Source organism: Dermochelys coriacea, chromosome 7 (genome assembly GCF_009764565.3).
Source record: "Dermochelys coriacea isolate rDerCor1 chromosome 7, rDerCor1.pri.v4, whole genome shotgun sequence".
Lineage (NCBI taxonomy): Eukaryota > Metazoa > Chordata > Testudines > Dermochelyidae > Dermochelys > Dermochelys coriacea.
This window is the reverse complement of record NC_050074.1, coordinates 40,039,846-40,065,551: the sequence shown is the minus strand read 5'-3', so window position 1 is coordinate 40,065,551 and position 25,706 is coordinate 40,039,846. Positions and strand designations below refer to the sequence as shown.

At 41.3% G+C, this 25,706-nt stretch overlaps 1 protein-coding gene across 1 annotated transcript in view; it reads left to right on the top strand.

Annotated features, from left to right (window-relative positions):
• Positions 1-25,706, top strand: part of SLC6A11 (solute carrier family 6 member 11) — a 178,109-nt gene that overhangs the window by 53,770 nt on the left and 98,633 nt on the right. The window contains exon 7 of the mRNA XM_038410956.2: positions 9,228-9,362. Within this exon, the coding sequence (XP_038266884.1) occupies positions 9,228-9,362 (135 nt within the window). The remainder of the gene's footprint in view (positions 1-9,227; positions 9,363-25,706) is intronic.

Below are 25,706 nucleotides of genomic sequence, written 5' to 3'. Positions count from 1 at the left end.
TATACATACAAAATTAAGTCTGAATTTGTAAATGCAAGTTTTTGCTATGGACAATTGATTCTTCCAGTTAGGAATACACTATGTGATCTATGGGGTCAATCAAAACTGACCACCATAGCTTGAATATCAAATACTTACAGTTTCACATCTTTTAGAAAGACATTTGATCATGATTTTAGCAGCCTGTGGACAATCTACAGACAAACCAGTAGGCAGAAATTATTTGGGAAATAATTTATAGTAATATACATTTGGTGAACTTGTATGCTGTTTATAAAAAATTCATGAATACAAAACAAGTTAATTGGTCAAATACATAATTCACTACATGTTGTTGGCTGGGTTCTAGCTCCAGTGCCTAGTTACTGTCCTCCCCTAGTGCCTTTTCATACCATTCCAGTTTTAACCTAGGATCTGCAGCCGGGATTGTGCTGGCAGACTCCCAGTGCCCACAAGATTTTTGGTGAAGGATCAGAGTCTCTGTCATCAGCAAGAGTATCTCTAGCCATTTTGCCATCCAGGATGGACCCCCAACCCCAAGCAGCCAAGCAAACCAAATGAGCACCCACCTGAGCAGCACAAGTGACATGATGCCCCCTGGAAGTTAGTGCCCAGGGTGACTGCCACTCTTGCCCTCTTCTAGAACCAGCCCTGGTCAGCAGCACTCACCAAAATCTTCCACCGTGGTTTCCCTGTTCACCTCCTGTAACTTCTGAGAGACACTGTGGCCTCACAGCCAATAATCCATGCATAGTGCAGCATTAGCATGTGTGCATCTTTCTCTCATGATGTCATGGCACACATAGAAAGTTTTTGCTTTTTCTGAACACTGCACAGTTAACAAGTTTCTTATGTAATTTCAGTGAATGTCCTTTGCTGGCCTTTATTTTCTAGCTCACCATCTTGAACTCAAAGTGAATTTTCCTCATCTCTGATGTATAATCTTCCTCTCTCTGAGCCCATTACTGCCACTTTTCTTACCTGCTTGGTATTTGTACTGCATTCTACTCCAAGAGAAACTGTTTGCAATCATGTATGACTCATCAGACTTTAGGAAGAAAAAAAATCTACATTTGTAAGCAGTCTGATTAAGAATGGTTCACAACACAATTCTGGAGCAGATTGCTCTCTGTGGATAAACATACCCAGATAAAAGCAGATGATGGTGAATAAAACTGCAACATAGAGAATGCAAATAGTGAAGTTAGGTGTTTGGCTGATTCTCTCCATTTTTGTGTGTGATTTCCCAATAAGCAAAAAAACCCCTTTCAAATGTCGTCATATTCAAGACTGGCAGTTTTGCTGCACATGTAGATATTGGAAAGGGAAAAGTCTTGCACTATGTCACAGTATGGTATGATTATCTGCAACAGTAAATGGTTTGGAAAGGAGTTTGAATTTATAAAATAAATAAGTTTGGGTTGGGGGGGACAGGATGGTGCAGGAATTGATAATGAGATCTGGACCCTTCTCTTGTAGGTTCTTAGTGTAAATCTAGCCCAGTCTGGTAGTGCCTTAGGGCTTGTCCACATGGGGAAATTGACCAGTAGAATTCTAGTGGTATAAGTATACCCCTAGAGTTATGCTGGTATAACTCCTTGTATGGACACTCTATTCTGGAATAAAAGTGACTATTTTTGTGCAACAGAAGTTATGCAAAAATAAATAAATAAAATCACTTTCATTCTGGAATAGTGTGTCCACACAGTGACTTATACTGGGTATAATTCTAGGGGTATAATTGTACCCCTATAGTTCTGCTGGTCCATTTCCCTGTGTAGACAAGCGCTGAAGGTCATTACCAGTTGCTGACTGTTCAGTAGTCGGTGTGAAATACGTTAGTAGTGTCAATCCAAGTATAAGAGGAGAGGTGTCTACGGTACACCACAAAGAGCACTAACTGGCACCCCTCTTTGGCATTTGCAGGAGGGGGGGAAGGACGCAGTAGACAGGGAGCCTGAACCATTACATTGCCCGTAAAAGTGCATCTCTCAAAAGCCGGGTTGAGGAATATTGATGGGGGTGCTTGCCCTGACAATGAGATATAGGCACCTGAATCAGTTAGGTATTGCAATGCTGCAGGCAGCAATACCTAAATAAGTTTAAAAATCTGGGCCTAAGCGAACTTGAACACTTTCATTTTGTAAAAAACCTTGTATTACAGTGTAAATAAAACATAGAACACAGTTCAGACAATCTCATTTCCCACGATCTGGCATATTGTTTTGTGTTCTGTACCATCCAACCTGCAGTGATGGCCAGTAAGTATCTACACAGGAAGCAATTGGAACCATCTGAAGTTTTAATGTAATTGACATCATAGGAACGTAATTGTATTATCTTGTGGTGACAAGAGGTAATGAAACTCGCCAGTGTATGAAAATTCTTCCTTCCCCACCAAAGGGCAGTTCAACTGTGGTCACAGCAAGAGCGAAGCAAAGGATTAAAGTTCACTGCAGTCGGTTCCCTATTTAAGATTCATCCTGATAGAAGTTGTTGTGATGGAGCATGTGAACATCAAGCTGACATGTTCTGTTGTAGCTGCGGCCTGAGCAGTCTATTTTTAACTTTTCTGGCTGTGTGGCTAAATTCATTGTGCTAAGTGCTTCTTCCTCTCTCTCAACAGGTTAATGATATAATCTATGTTTCCTCCTGGGGTTAGTTTTACCTATTGCCATCTCTCACAAGTTGAACCTGCTGCATCACAATCTGTGTGCGGTGGTTGTTCATCTGGCCATCCTAAAGACTAGCTTTTCACTTAGGGCAAAATTTTCTGAGTCGCTGAGGACCAGATTTTCAAAGGTATTTAGGTGCCTAAAGGTGCAGATAGGTGCCTTGTGGAATTTTCAAAAGCTTGCAAGTGCCTAAAAAGCATTGAGTTCAATGGGTGTTGGGCACCCAGACGCTTCTGGAAATTCCAGTAGGCTCCTACATACCTTTAAAAAATGTGGTTTTGTGTATCTAACTACCATTGAAGTCTTTAGATGCATAAATACCTTTAAAAATCTAGCCCTATGCAATTTAGGAACCCAAGACACATTTTCAAATGAGATATTGGCACTTATGAGTTTAAGGGCTTGTCTACATGGCCCTGCAGTGCACACTGCGGGGGTGTAAATTGCAGCGCATGCCCCATGTGGACATGCGCTGGTGCAACAAGGTAGCTATTCCAGAGGACTATGTTAACACAAATGAGGTACTTTTGAGTTCACACCAGCAGTGCCCACACTGGCAGGGCTGGATCTCCAATTGGGCACAGTAGGCATGTGCCTAGGGGGCGCCTAACAGTTAAAAGTGGGTTAAAAGTTTCATGTTTTACAGAAAACACGAAGGTCAGCTGTGGGCTGGGGATGGAGAGGGCACGTCAGGTGTAAATCCAGCCCTGCGTGCAGGGGAGTTACAGCGCAGCTTGCTGGTGCACCCAGCAGTTCACACATATACACACACACACACACACACACCCTGTAGTCTGCACTGCGGAGGTGTGTAGACGCAGCCTGATTTCCACTGATTTTCAATGGGCGTTAGGTGCCCAACCTGCATAAGAGCTTTTAAAAATCCCAGTTGGTGCCTAACTGCATCTTTGGGTACCTCAATACCTTTGTCAATCTGGCTTTTTGTCATATTGTAATAAAAGAACTTGGTGCCGACACAGGTGTGTCAGAAACGTTTAGTTTGCTCCCAAGTGCTCAGACACCAGCATGGCTCCGACATCACTGAGAGCTGGAAAAAGCATTCCGAGCATCGACATGCTAATTAACACACCAAGCAATTAAAGTCAATTAAAACAGGGTTCAACGTAATTAGAAACAGTTGTGTTCACATTTACATTCAGATTGGTTTGACATATTGAAAGAAAAGAAAACAACTTCAGGCAAACTTTTAATGCCTATAGATGTGATGATAATAATAACAACACTTTGATTTCTAAAGCCACCTCCTGTCACTTCCCTGGGTGTTGAATAGCATGATAAACAAGAACATAACGAGAATTCCAAAACAGGAACCCCAAGGAGTCGAGGGGCTCAGCAGGCATGGAGATGCAAGCTGAAAATCTGACGACAGCCTATAATGGAACTAAGTTTGGGGGGTTCCTATCCCAGTCCCCATTTCAGCATATCACAAATCCAGCATCTTTCACTGGCCATTTCAGCTCAAAAAGAGCACAGAAATCCAGCAGTTCCATCGCTTTGAGCGCCAAAGTCGCCCTTGTTTTTATTTTAATAGCAATACCAACTGGCTCAAAGGGCTGCCACAGCCTGTAAACACCTCAGATCCTTCCCACCTGTCCATAGGCCTTGCTCTTATCAGCACTCCTCTTCTTTATCCTCTTACCTGTGGTTTGGATTGGATTCATAGGCTTGTGGTAGAAATGATGTGCTACGTACCTTGCTCCCTGCAAGGCAGTAGTAGGGGGAGGAGAGACCTCAGAGAGCCCTCCCTTCCTTAATGCTGCTGCACAGGTACCAGCCGTATTTTGGCTCTTAGGGACTGAAAATCAAGGAGCTGGGGGTGAGGTTTCCAATACCTTCAGCAATGCCAGAGACCCCAGTGAGGGCATTTCTGGGCAGGGCAAGGCAATTCTCTGGGGTTTCACTCTCCATGCCAGGATGTCTGTATGGGGGAGTGATAACTGCACTGCTGTTATGCAGAAGTATCCTTGGCTGATCTTCTCTTCTCTCCTCCCTTGCCTGTGAAAGTATGAATTTCTATGGCTCCTTCTCCTCCTCCTTGCAGCTCAGATTTATCAGAGCTGTAATTACATCCTCGTGGAAAACTGTGTGTGTACAAAGTTAGGCTGGTGCACTCTGGGAAGAATATCTATGTGTCTGAAAGGGCAGTCTGCATGCTGATGTAAAATGACATGGTGTAATGGCAGGCTGCGTGAGATGACAGATTGTGAAGTAATATGACATAATGAAGCAGGATGCAAGAAAATGTTACTCTTTCAATTCAGGTACAGTGACCCCAGCGTCAGCCATTTGACCTGATTAAGTGACTATTGGTATTAACAGCAGCCATTAATTTTAGGAGAGGGGAGGGAAGGGAATGCAGTGCACAGAGACTGAAATTGCAGAAATGAATAAACAAAAAAGCACAGAAACCTTGTTGGGCTAGATCCTGTAGCCTCTCCATGCACTGAGCACTGAAGTCAGGAGAGAGCTGCAGGATCAGTCTCATTCACTGCATTTCATCCTTATTTCCTTTTATTCCTTTTATTTGTCAGCCTCATTATGAAAAACCAGCTGTATAGAATTTTTTCCCTTTGAAGTACCAGGTTAGTGAACGTTGAATCACTTGGTCCTAGGAGATGGCTTCTCCATCAATAGTGAACAGTAACCATACTTAGCACGTGAACAAGGCTTTCCATTTTTATTGAATCCTTAATTAATCCATGCATTCCTCTAAAGAGCAGGGGGGTATTAGTGTCATCTCCATTTCACAGAGAGGAAATTGAGGCAGAAGATATGGCCTACATTTTCAAACAGGATTAGTGATTTTAAGTAACTCCGTTTTTGGATGCCCAATCTGAGACACATGGAAGCAGACTGATTTTTAGGGGTTGGATGCTCAGCACTTTCTGAAAACTAGGCCCATTCTGTCTCGGTGTGAGCACCCCAAGACCGAGGCAATAAAATCACTAGTCGCATCTCAAAATCTATGCCTTAGTAATTTACTGCAACAGAGCGAGTTAGTGTCAATGCTGGGATTAGAATTTAGGATTCCCTGTCTCCTAGTGCTTTGATCAGACCTTGGGCCATGCCTGTTTAAGAGGAATTTATTAGCCTGACATCCTGATTAAACAATTAAACAGCCATTGTTGGCCCAGATCGTCCCCTCCTGCAGAGGGAATCATCCCCTCTTGGAGAACCCACCCCCAAATTGAAAAGGCTGCAGTTCTCTGTCTCAAATCTGAGAGATCCTAAGCAATCCTCAGGAGGCCTAGACCATTCAAGCAGAGGCCCTGTGCCTCCACACAGGCTCTGGCCCTCGTTGCCTTCTCCCATCTGGCAGTGTAGCTCTGTTGGACACCCTCCAGCCATCACCCCCAAGACCTCTAACTGTGACTTCATTGAGAAGTTTCAGAGTAGCAGCCGTGTTAGTCTGTATTTGCAAAAAGAAAAGGAGTACTTGTGGCACCTTAGAGACTAACAAATTTATTTGAACATAAGCTTTCATGCTCATGAAAGCTTATGTTCAAATAAATTTGTTAGTCTCTAAGGTGCCACAAGTACTCCTTTTCTTTTCATGGAGAAGATAATACAGCTATCCATGGGACTAGAGACAGGCAACATGTGTGCCCCATGCCCCCAGTGCTGCTCTTCCCAGTCCTTCTCTTTGGCTTGCTCAGCCTCCGTCCTGTGTCACAGTGCAGACCCTGGAGCCATGGAGAGGAGTCTAAGGGAAAGTGGATGAGACGGCAGGAAGATGGCCTCAGCTGGAGGACTGTGTCCAGTTCTGGGTGCCAGACTTTAGGAAAGAGGTGGATAAATTGGAGAAAGTCTAAAAGAGAGCAACAAAAATAATGAAAGGTTTAGATAACCTGACCTACTTGGAAAAGTTCTTTTTAAAAAACTGTGCATGTTTAGTCTTGTCTTGAGAAAGGAGAAGACTGAGGTGAGAGACTTCTGAAGACTGAGACTTTTGAAGGTCCCTTCCAGCCATACATTTCTACATTTCTATGACGGTGCTGGAGCTTCCCCGTGCACATCACAGGGAGTGATGCTGAGCTTGTCTCATTGTATAGCTTATCGCATTGCCTTAAAGCTCAGGACTGGAGGTATTTCTGTGTCCTGGCAGCTTCATTTATAAATTTGTTCTTAACTTTAGCTTTTGTAGGAGGATTACACAGAATTCTTCAAATCTCAAAGCAAAAGCTTGGGATGATATTGTTATAAAACATGTGTTGCTGTGCAAATATACATAGTGCTTTACAGACATAAGATACTTTCCATGCCCAAAGATCCTATCATCTAAACGGAACAAAACAAACAAATACAAGCCAAAATGCTGCCCAGGATGGCAGGTTAGCAGAGAGAAGGTGTGGGTTTATTGAGGAGGAAGAGAGTGTCAAGTTTCATTTGTAATTTGGCCAGAGGGCGAGTCACATCTTTCTCACAGACCAGTGAGTGGAGAGTTGAGGAGATGCATCTCTGGGAAGGTAACTGAGGCAGAGAATTCCTGGAGAGCCCCAGATGGCCAGGGGAAGGAGAGTTGCTATGGGGCAGGCAAATTCCTACCACAGTAGGTTTGTTTGAAGAAGTGGGTTTTAGAGACTTGATTGTTCACAGGAAAATATTATACCTGTTTTACCTATTAATCAGCTACTTGTATGGTTTGTGGTTTCTCATGATCTGTGTTCAGTAATTTATTGCAAAAAACCCCAGACTGTATAGGACTCTTGAAGAGAGAGAGGTGCGGGGGAGGGGAGAATCCACATTTTCTTCCTTTGGATATACTATTTTCTCACTTTTCCAAACACATTTAGTACCAGTAATAAGAGTAAACATCTTGTTTAATTGTTCTGTAGTGAACCACAGTAACTTACTTGGAGAGAAAAGGAGTACTTGTGGCACCTTAGAGACTAACAAATTTATTAGAGCATAAGCTTTCGTGAGCTACAGCTCACTTCATCGGATGCATTTGGTGGAAAAAACAGAGGAGAGATTTATATACACACACACAGAGAACATGAAACAATGGGTTTATCATACACACTGTAAGGAGAGTGATCACTTAAGATAAGCCATCACCAGCAGCGGGGGGGAGGGGGGGAAGGAGGAAAACCTTTCATGGTGACAAGCAAGGTAGGCTAATTCCAGCAGTTAACAAGAATATCTGAGGAACAGTGGGGGGTGCGGTGGGGGGGAGAAATACCATGGGGAAATAGTTTTACTTTGTGTAATGACTCATCCATTCCCAGTCTCTATTCAAGCCTACCCACCCCCCACTGTTCCTCAGATATTCTTAAAAAGAAAAGGAGTACTTGTGGCACCTTAGAGACTAACAAATTTATTAGAGCATAAGCTTTCGTGAGCTACAGCTCACTTCATCGGATGCATTTGGTGGCCACCAAATGCATCCGATGAAGTGAGCTGTAGCTCACGAAAGCTTATGCTCTAATAAATTTGTTAGTCTCTAAGGTGCCACAAGTACTCCTTTTCTTTTTGAGAATACAGACTAACACGGCTGCTACTCTGAAACCTCAGATATTCTTGTTAACTGCTGGAATTAGCCTACCTTGCTTGTCACCATGAAAGGTTTTCCTCCTTTTCCCCCCCCTGCTGCTGGTGATGGCTTATCTTAAGTGATCACGCTCCTTACAGTGTGTATGATAAACCCATTGTTTCATGTTCTCTGTGTGTGTGTATATAAATCTCTCCTCTGTTTTTTCCACCAAATGCATCCGATGAAGTGAGCTATAGCTCATGAAAGCTTATGCTCTAATAAATTTGTTAGTCTCTAAGGTGCCACAAGTACTCCTTCTCTTTTTGCGAATACAGACTAACACGGCTGCTACTCTGAAACCTGTTACTTGGAGAGACTGTCCCAACCTGTTTGTGACTGGAAGTTGGGTGAAATTTTTTGACCATTTTTTTTCTCGAAAAAGGCAGATTCAGCAACAGTTTGCAAAATCACCAAAATATTTCAGTAAAACAAACAAAGAAAAACGCTAAAAAAAGATGAAAAAATCGAAATGTTTTATTTCAATATTGTCAGTACAAAAATTGACTTTCTGTTTCAAAATGTCCTTTAATAGTATTTTTTAAAAAGTCAATAATGTTTTTAAATGTTCAAAATTGAAACAAAACATTTTGTTTGACCTGAAATAATTTTTTCAACTCTTTGCTTTTTCCAAATTTTCAGACAAACAAACAAACAAAAATCTGTTTGACTCCAAATGAATTTTTTTTCTATTCCATCCCACCCCCAAGAATTGCCAGTGAACTGAAAAATCCATTATTCACCCAGCTCTATTTGTGATTAAGTGTTTGCCTATTTTCCTGCCAAGCCTAAATTCTTGAAGAAGGAATATGCTTGGGGATGAAATTCTTCCCTCTGCAGAAGACCAGTAAGGGTATTAGCTCTCAAAGTATCGCTCAGGGGGTGCATAAGATTGTGCGAGTATTTATATCTGGATTACTACCAGAGAAACACCACCACCTTCTTCTTGTTTTTGCTTGAAAAATAAAAACATTTTCTGATGTTTTACTTCTTTTCACTAGGTGGTATATGTAACAGCTACATTCCCATATGTCATGCTATTGATTCTTCTGGTTCGAGGAGTAACATTACCAGGGGCTTCTGAAGGAATAAAATTCTACTTGTATCCTGACCTATCCCGATTGTCTGACCCACAGGTAGGATCAAATAACTAACGTTCAAAACTTGCTCTGTGTTCATTGTGTCTCTGAGATGGAAATCTTTGGTGCTTCCAATTTTTCATTGCATTCAAAGTTGGAATACACAAAAATATAGCAGATTGTATATAGATGCGTTTCAATTTGAAATTCCTAACGGCATTAAAAATTATTATTTGTAGTAGTTTTAGTATACTGTAGTTGTGTGTGTGGAGGGGTAGAGGGGTTGTTTGTTTATGTTCATTTTAGTGGTACCTTAGCATGTCACAGTTGGATTTTCAAAAGTGTTCAACACTGGCCTAATTCTGCCTCCATTGAAATCAATGGGAGCAGAGTTTGACAAAGACTAAGCATTTTTGACATTGTGCACCATTAGTGTGTATTCCAAATAATAAATCTCCGTGGAATCGTTTAGATAATCCGCTTCTCTTTTTAAAAATTAAAAAACAATAAAAATGGGTTGACGTATTTGGTATCTTTGCAAATAAAATGGCATAGAAGAATGAAAAATCTCTAAACATTTTAAAGCAGCAATACATTCTAGAAAGAAGAGAGTGTGTCTTTTGAGTCCCTTCCAAAGCAGAGATCATCATATAAATGCTGAGTTAAACTGAGACCTCAATGACAGATTAGTGGAACATAACAATTATGAATGTCATTTGCCTGGTATCTAAGAGAGAAAATGACACAGCTCTACATAGCTGACAGGTTCCAGACAGCGCTTCACTTACCGGGGTTGACAGCATAATAAACATTAGACTATGTTACTCCTGGAGGTGGTTATGACATTAGATGGATCCAAAGATGTAATGGAGTTGAAAAAGAGGTTTGGTACTATTTGTCAACATTCATTTTTTGAAGTACTCCCCTCTGTCCGGTGAACTGTAAAACATTTTCAGCAAAAGTATGTTTTGACATGACAACACAACGAGCCTTCAAGTTATTTCCATGTAGCTTCTGAAGCTACTGAATCATGTAAAGATCATCCTAATGAAATAGTATGGCTAGGTAAGAACTTACAACTAGAATGGGACAATCACATTTAAAGACATTTGGAAAAAGAGATCAATTTGCTGATTTTGAACTTCTTGTTACTGAAACGTAGACGCTTATTGCTATTCTAAGCAGAAGTGATTGGGAAGTGAAGGGAGAGCAATGGAAATAAAATCTGACACCCCTATTTGTCCAATAAAGGAGGGTGGACTAACTGAGAAAACTATTAGGGTCCCATGAAGTTCTGGTCTCCTTGTTCTTTGAGTTGTTCTCCACCCATATATTGCAATGACTTTAGTAAGCTTGCTCAATTGAAAGTCAGTTCACAAATCTGACTGTCAAATGTTTATCTGAGAACTTGAAAAGTTTGCTTTGTCCAGCTTTGATTAGCATTGTTCTGCCTTCCTGAATATTTTTGACAACTGATGTTATTCAAAGAGTCTTAATAATGAGTGCACATTTTGCATTCTTCTCCTGCAATACATCACAGTGACTTTCCCCCAGTGTTGAATTCCTCAGGGAGCCAGAGTTACCAACCTCCAGGGCTGCACAAATCTAGTGAGGAGAGGGGGCAGGCATGCTGCTTAAACATTGCTGCTTCTGTTTTCCAGGGGGTGCATGGGAGGCCTGTTAACAAGATTTGTGCATGTACGTGGATTTCTCACATGCCACTGTGAACACACGTCCCCCATCCCTTGTTTATTCATGGAAAAATTAATAGAAAGAGGGTGTATGCGAGCTCTTTTAACCCAGGGCAAGAGTAGCTTGTTTGTCAGTTTACAAGGGGTTTTTACATGCCTATTTGCTATATCATTTCCATTTGTAAAGAAACCCACTGTTGCCATGGTGATTGCTGGGCACACATGGTGTTATGGTTTTCAGGAATCCTTTGAAACACAGGGAACCTTCTTAAAAGACACGTGTGGCCCAGTAGTCTGCCTCCCACTCTGCTGTGTGTATCTAGGCTATGTTTAGAATAACTTGGGAGGGGAGTATTCAGTTTTACACTTTCACAGGTGAACTTTCCCCCCACTGCAAAGTGATCGCAATCAATCTATATCTACGCTTCATCCCGCATTATTTTAAAAATGCAGCCCCTGCCCCTCTTATAGATTAGGAGAAAAGGGCGAAGTTGAAACTGAGATCTAATGAGAAATATGGTAAGATGGTGTAACGGAGTGGAGTGGGTTGGAAGTTTTTGACAACATAGTTTTTTAATGAAATATGTTGTTTTGTCAAAGCCAGAACGTTTCCCAGAGAAGTATCGACTGGGATGGGGAAGGTTTCTGGGGTCTTCATGGAAATCTCTGGCCACTTCCCAAGAGAGAGACCCAAAGTGAAAGCCCAACTTTCAAGCCAAAACCAGATGTTTTGACATAATTCCATTTCACAAAAGCATTTGAAAGGTTTTGTTTCCTTTCTAATACAGAACAAAAACAGAAATCTTGAAAGTTGTCATGGATGGAATTGTTGTCCTCCGGTCAGTTCTAGGATGGAGTGTTTAAAATGGAATTTGGAGTGTCATCCTGTTCGGAAGTGCTGCTTTGTTGCAGCCTTTTTAGTAGTCAAATAGGAGAGATGCTGACACTATGCATATTAATGGAAATGTATAATTAATGAATGTTTGCAACGTATGAAATTCTTGCATTGTGAAACAAAATGCCATAAACTAGATAATTATGGAATCTTTTTCAAAGGAGCAAGAGGAAATCGATGGGACTAAACTTCACATTTGTGCTTCCAGTTTTTGTCTTTACTCTTGTTTATTTGGATTTACTCCATAATTTCCAAATATAATGCATGTGTGCTTGTAAAGGTTGTTTTCCTCTTCAGCTGGAGGTCTGCTTAAGTACCGTTCCAGGGAGACTACTGTGTTTCTGTGTTAGGAGAGCAGTATTTGAACCACAGTGCCAAGTATGTTTACTGTGGATTAAATAAATTAAGTTTCTCTTCAAGGCACAGTTTAGTTTGAAGTTCTTGCATCTTTTGTCTTTGTGTGATTTGCATTCCATGGTTTGTTATAGCTTTCTAAGCAGCAATTCATCTGTCTTTTCAGTTCCTCTGAGCTTTCAAGTGCTGAGTTCTCTACCTCATTTTTATATTCTATCTTTTCAATATGGCTGGGTCCTCATGCTCTGAAAATGCCAGCTTTTGTTCCTTCTATCTGTAAAGCTTATACACTTTTACATTGTCATAGCAGAGTGCCAGCTCTGCTTTAGAGTAGCAGCCGTGTTAGTCTGTATTCGCAAAAAGAAAAGGAGTACTTGTGGCACCTTAGAGACTAACAAATTTATTAGAGCATAAGCTTTCGTGAGCTACAGCTCACTTAAGATTCAGATGCACTTTCGGTTTAAAGGATGACTCTAGATATTCTAAATACTTATTTGGATTGTCCTTCAATTTCCTGTGCCTCATCAAGGTGCTGGGTATTGTTTGTGGGCCCAATCTGAGGTCATTTGAGCAAGGAGTTCCTGGGATACTGTCCTCTGAAAAGAATCCAGCATTTTATCAAATCAGTTTTTCTGTGTGCACATCTGGGACTCAAACTCTGATCTCAGTCACTCTACATTGACCTCATTAATTACTTGGATGAGAGAGCAGAGAGTATGCTTGTAAAATTTGCAGAGGACATGAATCTGGCAGGAGTTGCAAGCACTTTGGAGGATAGGATTAGAATTCAGAATGATCTTGGAGAATTGGAGAATTGATCTAAAAGATGAAATTCAGTAAAGACAAGTGCAAAATGTGGATTAATCTACTAGCATTGATTAACTAGAGGAAAGATAAAAAAATTAGGATAATGTAATTGTGTTTCCTGAGCAATGGACCTGAGTGTGCTAATAGTCAAGGCATTCCTGATAGGCAGCCCCCTAGCATGAGGGGCTCAGAACTTTTTTAGATTCTTATAACTTGTTTGGTGCAGAGCTAGGGAATATGTGATGATGGGAGCAGTGAGGGACAGGTGGGGATGGGAGCAGCGCTGGGAGTATGAGGGTTACGAGAGTGAAGAGAGGGGAGGGAGGATTAGGGGGGTGGAGAAGTGGGAGAAATAGAAGAGGTTTTCCGTTGTGGCAAGGAGAGATTATGAGGAGGGAGGAGATACTGGACAGGGGAATATGTGGTGAATGGCTGGCTGAGTTGGGGAACACAAGGGCCTGTCAGCCCCACATTATCCCCTCCCACATTTGTGCTGGGATATTGAGGGGGGGGTCTGATGAGCCCTTCTCTCTGACCCCTGAGTGTGTGCCAAGATCTTGGGGGCCCTGATTCTCTTGGAGGGGCAGTCTGAGCCCCTCTCTCTATCCCCCATGTGAGCTGGGGTCTTGCAGGAAGGGCTGACCCTTGCGGGAGAGTAGTCTAAGCCCCTCTTTCTGGCTCCTGTATGCCATGATCTGTGAGATCCTGCCAATCAGGATGGGGAGCTGAGAACAGCATGCTTGGTGTATAAACCAAAAACAGTGTGCTGAGGAGCTGAGAATGGGCATGTCTGACGTATACCACAGGGCACTGGGAAGAGGAGGATGAGAATGTCCACTGAGATGAATGGAGCAGGTCACACCTCTCAGAGGTATTGTTTCAGGCAGCATTCATTTCCATGGGGTGTTCTCATTTACCTGAGAACATCTCATTGAACAAATGAATGGACCACTCTACATCTCTCTGAGGCCTGGTCTGCACTAGGAAATTAGGATAGTACATTCCCATTTTACAGATGGGAAACTGGGGCAAGAAGAGCTAAGTGACTTGCCCAAAGTCACAGAGGAAGTCAGTCATGGAACAGCGAATTGAACCCAGATCTCCCCAGTCCCAAGCGCTAACCACTGAGCCATCCTTCCTCCCATGCCTCCTCCCACATCTGTCCTCCATGGCACAAAATGTCCTCTCTGTCTCCATACTAATCCCTGCACTGTTCCTGCATCCTCTACCCTGCTCCTCCACCTGCAGGTCTCATGCTGATGCCTACGTCTCAGTGCCAAGGATGGTTGGGGAGGGAGAAGCAGGCTGTGCTGCACAGAGAGAGGGGAGACGAGAAGATGATGAAGGGGCAGGATAACGTGCAGCCAGTGCATTCTGTAGCTAGCTGAATTGTTGCCAAGGAGCCAGAGGCCGAAGAGTGGGAGAATTGGACTGTGGAAAATGGGGATGCTGAGAAATCATTTTTTTTTAAATAGCAAGGAAATTAAGGGCTCAGAAACATAATTAACACAGAGTGAAGGTTTCCCAGTGGTGGCTAGTGGTCTTCCAGGATGTAGAGTGGCTAAACTTATATTCCTCAAAACCAGGAAATGACATGTTAAGGTACAAGCCACGCCCACATCGCAACCTTAATTCTGCCCTCTTTGAGCAATCCTCAGTATGCCAGTTATACACACACTAGCACTCTACCCTTATAGATGCCTTCTGAGACATTGCCTCACTAAGCCCTGGAGACCACTGTCCTGTATGCCACCAGACAGCTGACAATCCCCACAGTGAGAGAACACTTGTTTACACCTCTGTGGAGATGATCTACAAAACTCAGTCTTCAAATGACACACACTTGATCCCACAAGGTACAAATGCATCTCGCCTCATATTACAGTCACTGATCTGCCAAGCTGCTCCATTTAATCCCTCCACCATTCAGTACAGCTGCACCTAACACAGTGAGCGCAGCTGGAGTGCATGCAGATAAATGATGGAATTCAAATCTGTGGAGCACAACTCAAGCAACAGCACATACCCTCAGAACTTCCTCCTGTCTACTTATTATGGCATCTCCTCCCCATTACTGAACCATTCCAGTAGCTATTGCCAGCTCTAGGGGGAGGAGATCAGGTTGCATTGTGGGGTGGGTGGTATGTAGCTTAACTCTGTATTTCCTGTTTTCAGAGGTGTAAGTTTAGCCACTCTCCACATGCTGGAAGGCCACTAGCCAGCACAGGGCAATGTTAACTCTGCATTAATGAAATTTATGGCCATTTAATTATCTGTTGTCCCTGAGCATTCCTTGGCTTTGTTGTCCAGTTGCTCAGGTGTTTCTTTAGAAAGAGACAAGCAGATGTAAACAGCAGAGCTTCTAACAGATCCAAAATATGGGTTCTCTGTTCCATGAACTAGTGCTGGGGCTTGATCTAAATGGCTGTATTAAAGGTGTGGGAGGGGAGGTCTCTATCTCAGGTTTCAAATAGTTGCAGTTTCTGATTAACCATCTTAAATAAACACCAGTAAGATGAATTTTGAGTGTCAATGTGAAGGGCTGCCGTGAAAGCCCTGGGGGTGTCAGTTCTCTATTAACTGCTTCACAGTCTCCTGCTAATGTGTCTGAGGCCTGGCCTACACTAGAAAATTAGGTTGGTTTAACTACAGTGGCCAGGGGTGTGAAAAATCCACTCCCTGAGCAACATAGTTAGGTCAGCCTAAATCCCTATGTAGGTAGCACTAGGCTGACAGAAGAATTCTTCCGAACACCTAGCTGCTGCCTCTTGGGGAGGTGGATTACCTTTGCCGATGGTAGAACCCCCTCTTGTCAATGTAGTTAGTGTCTACGCTGAAGTGCTACAGCGGTGCAGCTGTGCCACTGTAGCATATTAACTGTAGACAAGCCCTTAATTCTTGAGTTGGAGGGGTTGCTTCTAGGAAAGAAGAGGGTAGTTTGGTCTGTGTTATCAATTCGGTCTGAAAACTCTCTGCTGAATCTGCCAGAAAAGGTGACAACTGTGGTAGAGGCTATAGACCCGGACACTGGGAACTGGACTGAGACTATCAGCTCATTCCACCAGCTGTCAGACAACTTTGGATACTGCTTCTAGTAAAAAGAAAAGGAGTACTTGTGGCACCTTAGAGACTAACAAATTTATCTGAGCATAAGCTTTCGTGAGCTACAGCTCACTTCACTACAGCTGTAGCTCACGAAAGCTTATGCTCAAATAAATTTGTTAGTCTCTAAGGTGCCACAAGTACTCTTTTTCTTTTTGCGAATAGAGACTAACATGGCTGCTACTCTGAAACCCACTTCTAGTAGTGGCTGGCAACACTGGGAAAAAGTTTTGCAGTCCATTACTGATCCCAACAGCCATTAAGTCACCAAACGTGCACTGTTATATTCAGACAGCGATCACTGACAATAACGATAGACTCAATGCCTTAATAGGCACAAAATGGTACTCTTCCCATTAATTTTTCTTTCAGTTAGGTAGTAAGCTGTGCTCCATGGGCAGGGTATGTGTAATTAAATGAAACCGTAGGCCCTGCTATATTGAACAAGAATTGGTACTTAGTGAAGCCTTTGTTTTGAGAAGCAGTAGATCAGAGTCCCAAACTTTTTTTAAAACTCTGTATCTCCTATATGTAAAAGCATCAGTAACAAAATGTATATTGGTGACCATCCACACATGTTCTGACTCTATATCAATTATGGACAAGAATTGCAAGGAGGAGTTCTAGCTAAAGTAGAAGAGGGAACAGGGTGCAGGCCAACATGATACTGAGCACTTTGGCCCTGATGCACTTAACATTAAGCGTAGAAGTAGTCTGCTTGAAGTCTGAAGCTCAACACCTACTCTCTGAGAATCAGAGCCCTTTAAATAATCTCAGTTTGGCCACTGAAAATCACTAGCCACTTTTGAAAAATTAGGCCATGGAGGGAGTTAGTGTCAGTGCTGGGATTAGAACCCAAGATTGCTTGGCTCCATTTGGTCCTTTATCTTATTACAAAAAGAAAAGGAGTACTTGTGGCACCTTTGAGACTAACAAATTTATTTGAGCATAAGCTTGCCGATGAAGTGAGCTGTAGCTCACGAAAGCTTATGCTCAAATAAATTTGCTAGTCTCTAAGGTGCCACAAGTACTCCTTTTCTTTTTGCGAATACAGACTAACATGGCTGCTACTCTGAAACCTATCTTATTACACACATTTTACCCTAGCAATTTACATTAGCACTAAAGCTGATGATTCCTAACATAAGAGAAGCAGAGAAAAACAAACACCACTTGTTTACTGTATACTTGTATGTTAATTATTGGCTGTCCACCTGCTGTTTTATTCATTCTAATTGCTATTACTATTTTTATGAAAATATTCATTATAGAAATTAGCTGAGAACAGTATCTTTAGGGAGGAGTATGTCAGCATATCTAGAGTCACATAACCGTCTCTGAACAATAAATGTGTCCTACAACACTGAACAAATTTAATTAACCCTTGATTTGGGAGTGTATCATGCATTATTATACTTGTCCATGGGGAGGGAATGCAGTTTGTAATTTCCCTCGCATTTAAATACATGTAAATGTCATGCATATGAAAATAAATGAACGGCAGGGCAAAGTATTTAGGAAGAGGACAGGTGTCAGTTTAGATACATTTACAGGACCTGATCTGTCTCAGTGCAGCTAGAATGAGTTTTAAAATCCATCTGATGTTTCTTGAGTGATGGGAAGTTATAGATCTTGCAATAAAACAGAGGTGTTTATAGAATGAACAGCCATTGTCTCAGTCTCATGTTTGATAAGAGGGGGCCATGTGGTGAGGGGAAGGGGGCTAATAGCTCCCAATGCCCCAAGTTGACTTTCATTGGTATTTTTTTCTGCCCCACTGCTGCTCTGCTCCATGGGCCTTCTGAAGAGCAGAGCATCAAAGCCTCTGCACCTTCTCATACTCTGTAAAGAGCAGCAGAATGAACAAGGAAGACATAGGAATGCAAAGTAGACAGGTAAAACTGATGGATGCTACAACACCAGTGAATAGCAAGTGGATTATTTGTTGTAAAATGTGTCTGGGAGCCTGGTGGTGGGGCTGACCCAGAAGGACTGTACTTGGCAATATCAGAAGGTGAGATTGACAGAAAAGTCCAGAGTATGGAGGGAGGCGGTGACAGGAATGAAAGAGAAGGGGAAATTCACTTAGTCCAGAAATTTAAAAAAAAATCACAATAAATATTTGGGTGGATTGGAGGGAATGTGTAAAAATATATTCACAAGTAAAAAATATAATTCACAACATGTATGTATGTATATGTAAGCGAATACAGCAGAACCTCAGAGTTATGAACCCCACGGGAATGGAGGTTGTTTGTAACTCTGAACAGAATGTTATGGTGGTTCTTTCAAAAGTTTACAACTGCACATTCACTTAATACAGCTTTGAAACTTTACTATGCGGAAGAAAAATGCTGCTTTTAATCATTTTAATTTAAATGAAACATTCATAGAAGCAGTTTCCTAACCTTGTCAAATCTTTTTAAAACTTTCCCATTATATTTTAGTAGTAGTTTATGTTTAACACAGTAATGTACTATATAGTATTTGCTTCTTTTTTTTTTTTGTATCTGCTGCCTGATTGCATACTTCCAGTTCCAAATGAGGTGTGTGGTTGACTGGTCAGTTTGTAATTCTGTTGCTCGTAACTCTGAGGTTCTACTGTATATATCTACATGTGTACATGTCTATCCATATGGGCACACACAAACACGTGGTATATAAAATGTAACCACCAAGATATGAGTTCACAGCAATTAACTAATACCAAAGTAACATAACATACACATGCACACACAACCTTAACAAAACCTGCAACTAGATGTGTGATGAGTACAAAGATAACTCATGATCTCATGTTTCTCCCATTTGTCGCCCGTGTCCCTACTGTTCAGAGCTGGGACCAGGTCTTTATTTAGCTATATGTTTTGATACTCAGTGAACAGTCATAAATAAGAATAATACCTTACTCTTCAGGCAAAGCAAATGTTCAAGTGGAAGAAAATTTGACATAAATACTGTATATGTGAAAGATAAGCATGATGTTTTTGCTTTAAATCTCCAGTGCTTCATTAGGAAATTGGTCCAATAGTTTTTGAGTTTCAGGTTATTATCTTCAAAAAGAACAGGAGTACTTGTGGCACCTTAGAGACTAACAAATTTATTTGAGCATAAGCTTTCGTGGGCTACAGCCCACTTCATCGGATGCATGCAGTGGAAAATACAGTAGGATGATTTTATATACCCAGAGAACATGAAACACTGGGTGTTACCATGCACACTATAATGAGAGTTATGTATTTTTGTGGATACAGACTAACACGGCTGCTACTCTGAAACAGGTTATTATCTTATTATCCTGATAAAAAAAACTTTGTACTCTCCCTCTGTCAAAAATAGCATATCATTACTTCTTTAAATGTCTGTATACCTAAAAACTTCTGCACAAGCAATACTTAAAGAAAATATGATTCAGCAAAGTTGTTAATGATTGTTATCTAATTATACTTACTATAGACAGGGTGTATGACAGGTTTTAGGATCTTGTGTAAATGTACAGAGCTATTATGTTATTGGAATAAATCATGTATTGTACAAACTGGGAGGATAGTTTAGTATTTATTTACTTTCCTTTAGCAGTTAACTTCCAGATTTTTAAATGCTGCCATGTTTTAGCTACAATATTTACAGCAATAACACCGTTCTTGATATTTATCTCTAGCAGTGGAAAAAATACCTGATGAGATTCAACTCTCAGCTCTGGAAGCAAGCAACTATTACAATTGCATTGCCATCTTGAGGCTGAATATAAGATATGTTTTTAATGATAGAAGCAAATAACAAAATTCTCTTCTAGCTTTAAGGGTGGGAGTAAATGAATAATGTTACATTTTAATATGTATTTCCAGATGACTATAGATGTGGCTCTGTTTGGTTTTAGCAAGAAACTGTGTAGGAAAGGTAATGCACCTTTTATATAATGTTTACCAGAAAGAAAAAGAGTCTCTCTTTGTATGAAAAGAAAAGGAGTACTTGTGGCACCTTAGAGACTAACAAATTTATTTGAGCATAAGCTTTTGTGAGCTACAGCTCACTTCATCGGATGTATTCAGTGGAAAATACAGTGGGGAGATTTATATACATAGAGAACCTGAAACAATGGGTGTTACCATACACACTGTAAGGAGAGTGATCACTTAAGGTGACCTATTACCAGCAGGAGAGCGGAGGTGCGGGGGGGGGGGGGGGGGAAGACCCAGAAGTCACCTATTACAGGACAGGCCCAACAAAGAAAATAACAAAACGCCACTAGCCATCATCTTCAGCCCCCAACTAAAACCTCTCCAACACATCATCAAGGATCTACAACCTATCCTGAAGGACAATCCATCACTCTCACAGATCTTGGGAGACAGGCCAGTCCTTGCTTACAGACAGCCCCCGAACCTGCAGCAAATACTCACCAGCAACCACACACCACACAACAAAAATACTAACCCAGGAACCTATCCTTGCAACAAAGCCCATTGCCAACTCTGTCCACATATCTATTCAGGGGACACCATCCTAGGGCCTAATCACACCAGCCACACTATCAGAGGCTCATTCACCTGCACATCTACTAATGTGATATATGCCAAAATGTGCCAACAATGCCCCTCTGCCATGTACATTGGTCAAACTGGACAGTCTCTACGTAAAAGAATAAATGGACACAAATCAGATGTCAAGAATTATAACATTTGTATATATTTACCCATGCTGATGCTCTTGATGATGGCACCTCTATGCCTAAAAATTTCCTGTCTCTGAGTCCTCACCATATGCTGCCAAGGTTAGCAATGGGGCATGAGTGGATCCTAACTTGACAAGTGAAGGACAATTGATTGGAATGTATTCTCAACCTCCTCCTTTCCTACAAAGAGAGAGTACTGATGGGAAGGACTCAAAATCCTCTATGCTTTAAAATGAAGTTTTTAAAGGGGAGACCCCCTCCAAAATATCCAGTTGCTGTGGTGCTTAATCATCTGGGATATTAAAAGAGAGAAACTTGCACAATAAAGAATAAATTGATCAACCTTTTACTGAACACGTCCTTCGAAGTGGTAAGAAAAGATCCTTAGTTCTGAAGAAAAGGGTGGACATAACTCCTTGGAAGCCTGGTTTGAAAAGAGGTCACCTACCTGAAAATTTGAGCCTTCTAACGCTGCCAGAGTCAGCTACACCTTTGCTGTTTACTGCATTAATGCTGGTTGCATAAGTTTATGCAGCCAATTTTTCAAAGATTTAAATGGAAAAAAATAGTGAAGAGAAGAGGACAATATTCTGCTCTGGTATACTGCTACTGCCGTATTGGATCCCATTTCTCACTAAATATGTATGTTTTGTTTACAGTAGAACCTCAGAGTTACCAACACATCGGGAATGGAGGTTGTTCATAACTCTGAAATGTTCGTAACTCTGAACCAAACACTATGGTTATTCTTTCAAAAGTTTACTACTAACATTAACTTAATACAGCTTTGAATCTTCACCATGTGGAAGAAAAATGCTGATTTTAATTAGTTTAATTTAAATGAAACAAGCACAGAAAGTTTCCTTATCTTGTCAGATATTTTTTTAAAATTTTCCCTTTATTTTTTTAGTACTTTACGTTTAATGCAGTACTGTACCATAGTTCCTTTTTCTTTTTTCTTTTGTCTCTGCTGCTGCCTGATTGTGTACTTCCGGTTCCTGATGAGGTGTGTGGTGGACCGATCAGTTTGTAACTCTGGTGTTCATAACTCTGAGTTTCTACTCTATTTGACCAGTTTCTTGTATTTCCTGTATTCTTTGCCTCATTGGGGGTGGTCATAGGGTGACACTGGCTCTTTAAGGGGGAAGAGGCCAGTATACCTATGACTGGTCAGTTGACTCCCAACTGGGCTTAAGTGATGGCACCTGGGCCACAGAGAGGAGGTGACTGGGTGAGTCAAAGCCTGTGAGAAGCAGGAGATGGATAGGTGAAAGCTGCCTGATACTGGAGAGTCAGTGCCTGGGAGGACTTGGAGAGAGGCAGGAAAGCAGCAAGGAAGAGCTGGCAGGAGTTGCTGGGGAGAGAGCTGAGTTTGGAAGGAGAGCAGTAACTGTGCACCACCCAAGAGGTGCTTGGAGGAAAGCTGTTGGGCAGAGCTGACCAAAGCTGGGGATTCCTGACAAGTGAGAATCTCAGGCAAGGGCCCCTAGGAAAAAGGGATGGTCTGGCTTGGGCAGAGGAAGCTGAGCCTAGAAGCAAAAGAGTTGTTGCAGAGGGCGAATCCCTCTCAGCAGGGGTAGGATTCCCAGGCAGGGACCTAGAGGAATGAGGGGAGGAGCCCTCAGGGAAAAGACTCCTGTAAAGGTCTGTGAGAAGACTGGTCACTGGCAGGCAGGGAGTCGGGGCCTGCCAGTGACCAGTGAGAGTGGGGCCCTGGATCAGGGGCCAGAGGACCTGACAACACAGTGCTGTTGTTGACTGCAGGATGGGTGAGCTGGGGATGATGTCCCTGGAGATGGGAATGGGAAAAACCTGCTGTACCTTTATATGTTTACTCTGGCTTTGTCAAGAATGGTTTTATTCTGACGATTTGGGGGGAACTACTGGACTGATGTACATGAACAAATTATGCCCAGAGGCAGGCTTTGTGTCAGACACTGAGACATGGTTCCTTTCCTGGACCAACAGAAGGGGAATGAGGCAGGCACATCTGTTGAAATGCATGCTGGCTCAGGAGGAGACATCCTAGGCAGGGCTGCTCTAGCAGCATGTTTTACATCCAAGCAAATTTTGAGACACTGTAAATTCTAGGAGGGAGAATAGAAATGTTGGAAACTTGTGCAAGGACACAAGCAGTAAGAGTTTCAGAGGGCCTCCGCTAGATACCTAAATATGTATCTCCAAATTTGCCCATGAAAACACTTGTATTTGTCCAAACAACAACACTTGTTTGTGATAGACAAGGTGAGTGAGGTAATATCTTTTATTGGAGTAACGTCTATTGGTGAAAGAGACAAGCTTTTGAGCTTCCAAGAAAAGCTATTACCTTACCCATCCTGTGTCTCTAACAGCCTGGGATCATCACAGCTTCAACACCCCTGCAAAGCAATATTGCTTCATGTTAACCTGGAAGCTAAATCTCTTCCCCCGCCCCCCAAAATGTGCTGATACAAATGTGTATAGGCTGCTCAATACTACTTAACATGGAACTGCTCTTTTAAAAATCGTAATTACAAAAGAATTGACATTATTGAACCAAATTCTGCTCTCAATTATACATCTGCCACTCCACTGATGTCAGACTTTTACTATGAGATAAGAACTGAACAGCCTGTTGGAAGTTTATGGTGCAGTTTGTCCTACATTACATTTGTGCATAATCTGGGTAATGCAAAACCATTCATTCTCCCATGTTTTATCCCTAGTATTACAAATTATTTGTGCTTTAAACCACACAACAGAACAAACTATGATGCTACAGAATTTTCATGCTCAAAGGACAGGTCATAGAACAAATAGACCTGGGGCAGATTGTTCCCAGCTTCCCTAAGGAAGAAGCCCCCACAGCAGGCCTGTGAGCAGATTTATGGTCCCTCCAATACCCAGTTAGTGCTGAAGTAGAATTCTTTTGCGAATTAAATACCCTTGTGTTTTAATGTACACGTTTATTACAGTTTAGTATTTGTATATGGTACTAATTATTACATCCAATTGTAAAGAATTTTTAAGTATATTCGAGAGTTTATGGGATAAAGCTATAAAGCTCTATAAAGCTAACTCATTATTTATTGTTGTATAAATTTGCATGAATGAATGACATTGATTTTTCTTCCAATGTACAAATCTGATTCTTCTTCATGCAAAACATAATGTATTGAATCGTGGCCTCATTCACACAAAGTGTAGATCCCACAGTTGAACGCAGGGACTGAACCCTGAAGATGCAGCAACAAAACCACAAACATCTATTATTTGAGCTAACAAGAAGCTTCAACAGTTGGAGGTAGTAATAGGCTGTGTACTCAATGGGACAAGCCACTAGAGGGAGACATGAAACTGAATTAGGTCAAAATATTGCAGTAACAGGGAGAGATTTTTCAAAATCGTTTCAATGGTTGCACCTGAAAAAAATGAGAGATAAGCAAACAATGCCATTTTGTGCATAGATAAACAAGAACTGTCAGGGAGATATGAAGAATTGCTGTCACTTCTCAGAGTCCAGCTTTTCAGTTTCTCTGAAAGTAGAAACTCTCTTGGACCTGCATTTATCAAGGCAAAAGCTGTAGATAAAATGAAACTTACTTTCAAAACCAGTCAGACTGGATATAAAGTAATGCCAGGTGAGGCATGGAAGTTAAACAAGTTGGAAACTCTTGAGCACATTGAGAATAAGGGCAGTAAGAATAGGGAATGCAGCCTGTGAGCCGTGGCTGGAGCAGGCATATAGGTGTTAAAGAACAAAAGAGAAACACAGGAGATGAATAGGTACTTTAGAATTTGATGATAGTTTTTTTGTTAATGCTTCAGGAAATGCCACAGAAAGGAATGAAAAGATTACTGTGTTAGATGAATGGATCATGGTGTGCAGAAAATCTGAGCTTTACTTGTGAAGGACAAAGGGTTATATCATTTACCTCTCTAGAGCTGGGTGGGAAATAGTTTTCAACATTTGTCCCAAATTTCGATGAAAAATTAAAATCTCAAAAAAATTCCTTGAACCAATAATAATAATAGTAATAAAAATTTTCATTTGGAGAATTTAGGAATGAATATTTTGTTCAATTTCAACTCTTTAAAATGTTTAACCTTTTTATGGCATAAATTAAAAATTATATTTTTTATTTTATAAATTAAAATGTCAAAACAAAAAGTAATTTCAAACTGGAAAGCAAAAGGCTTAATATTTGAAAATGTCAAAACGGGACTTTTAGACAATTTCAAAACTATTTTCTGCATCAGAACTATTTTAAAATCTGCCCCTTTTCCACAAACAGTTTCGGTTGTGACAGATCTGCATATTCTGACAAAAACACGTTTCATCAGAAAATTTCCAGCCAGAACTAACCTTTACTTAGCATGGTCAGATGCCAAATTGCAAAACAAGTATTTAAATATACATACTATGGTTGCTGCATTCCACTGCCAGAGCAACCTGTCTGCAGTTGCATGCTTCACTGCTGCGCTCTTTGCTAATAGGAACATAGAAGCAGGGGTGCATGCAGAATGCTGTTACTTTCCCACCCCGTCCTTTTCTTACCCAGTTTATATATCTATATATTTATATAAATATTCATATGTGTGTTTTGATTGTAAAGGAAGGCTGAAAAAGAGAGAGAAAGAAGGAAAGGCAAATGGGGAGCATTACGTCACTGGCAGTCAGCCCTCGTGTGAATGTGAAAACAGGCTTCCCCTTCCATCACCAAAAATGGCAGCAATTGTCAGTCATCATCCAGATTGGAGAGAGCAAATAGGAAGGGGCAAGACACATTTGCAATTGAGCATGTTTCGATGCTAGTTATCTTGAATACTTACTTTCAGTTGCTGACCATTTATCTGATACTGTAGTGTCATTATTCTGGATTCTCTTGTTTAAATAA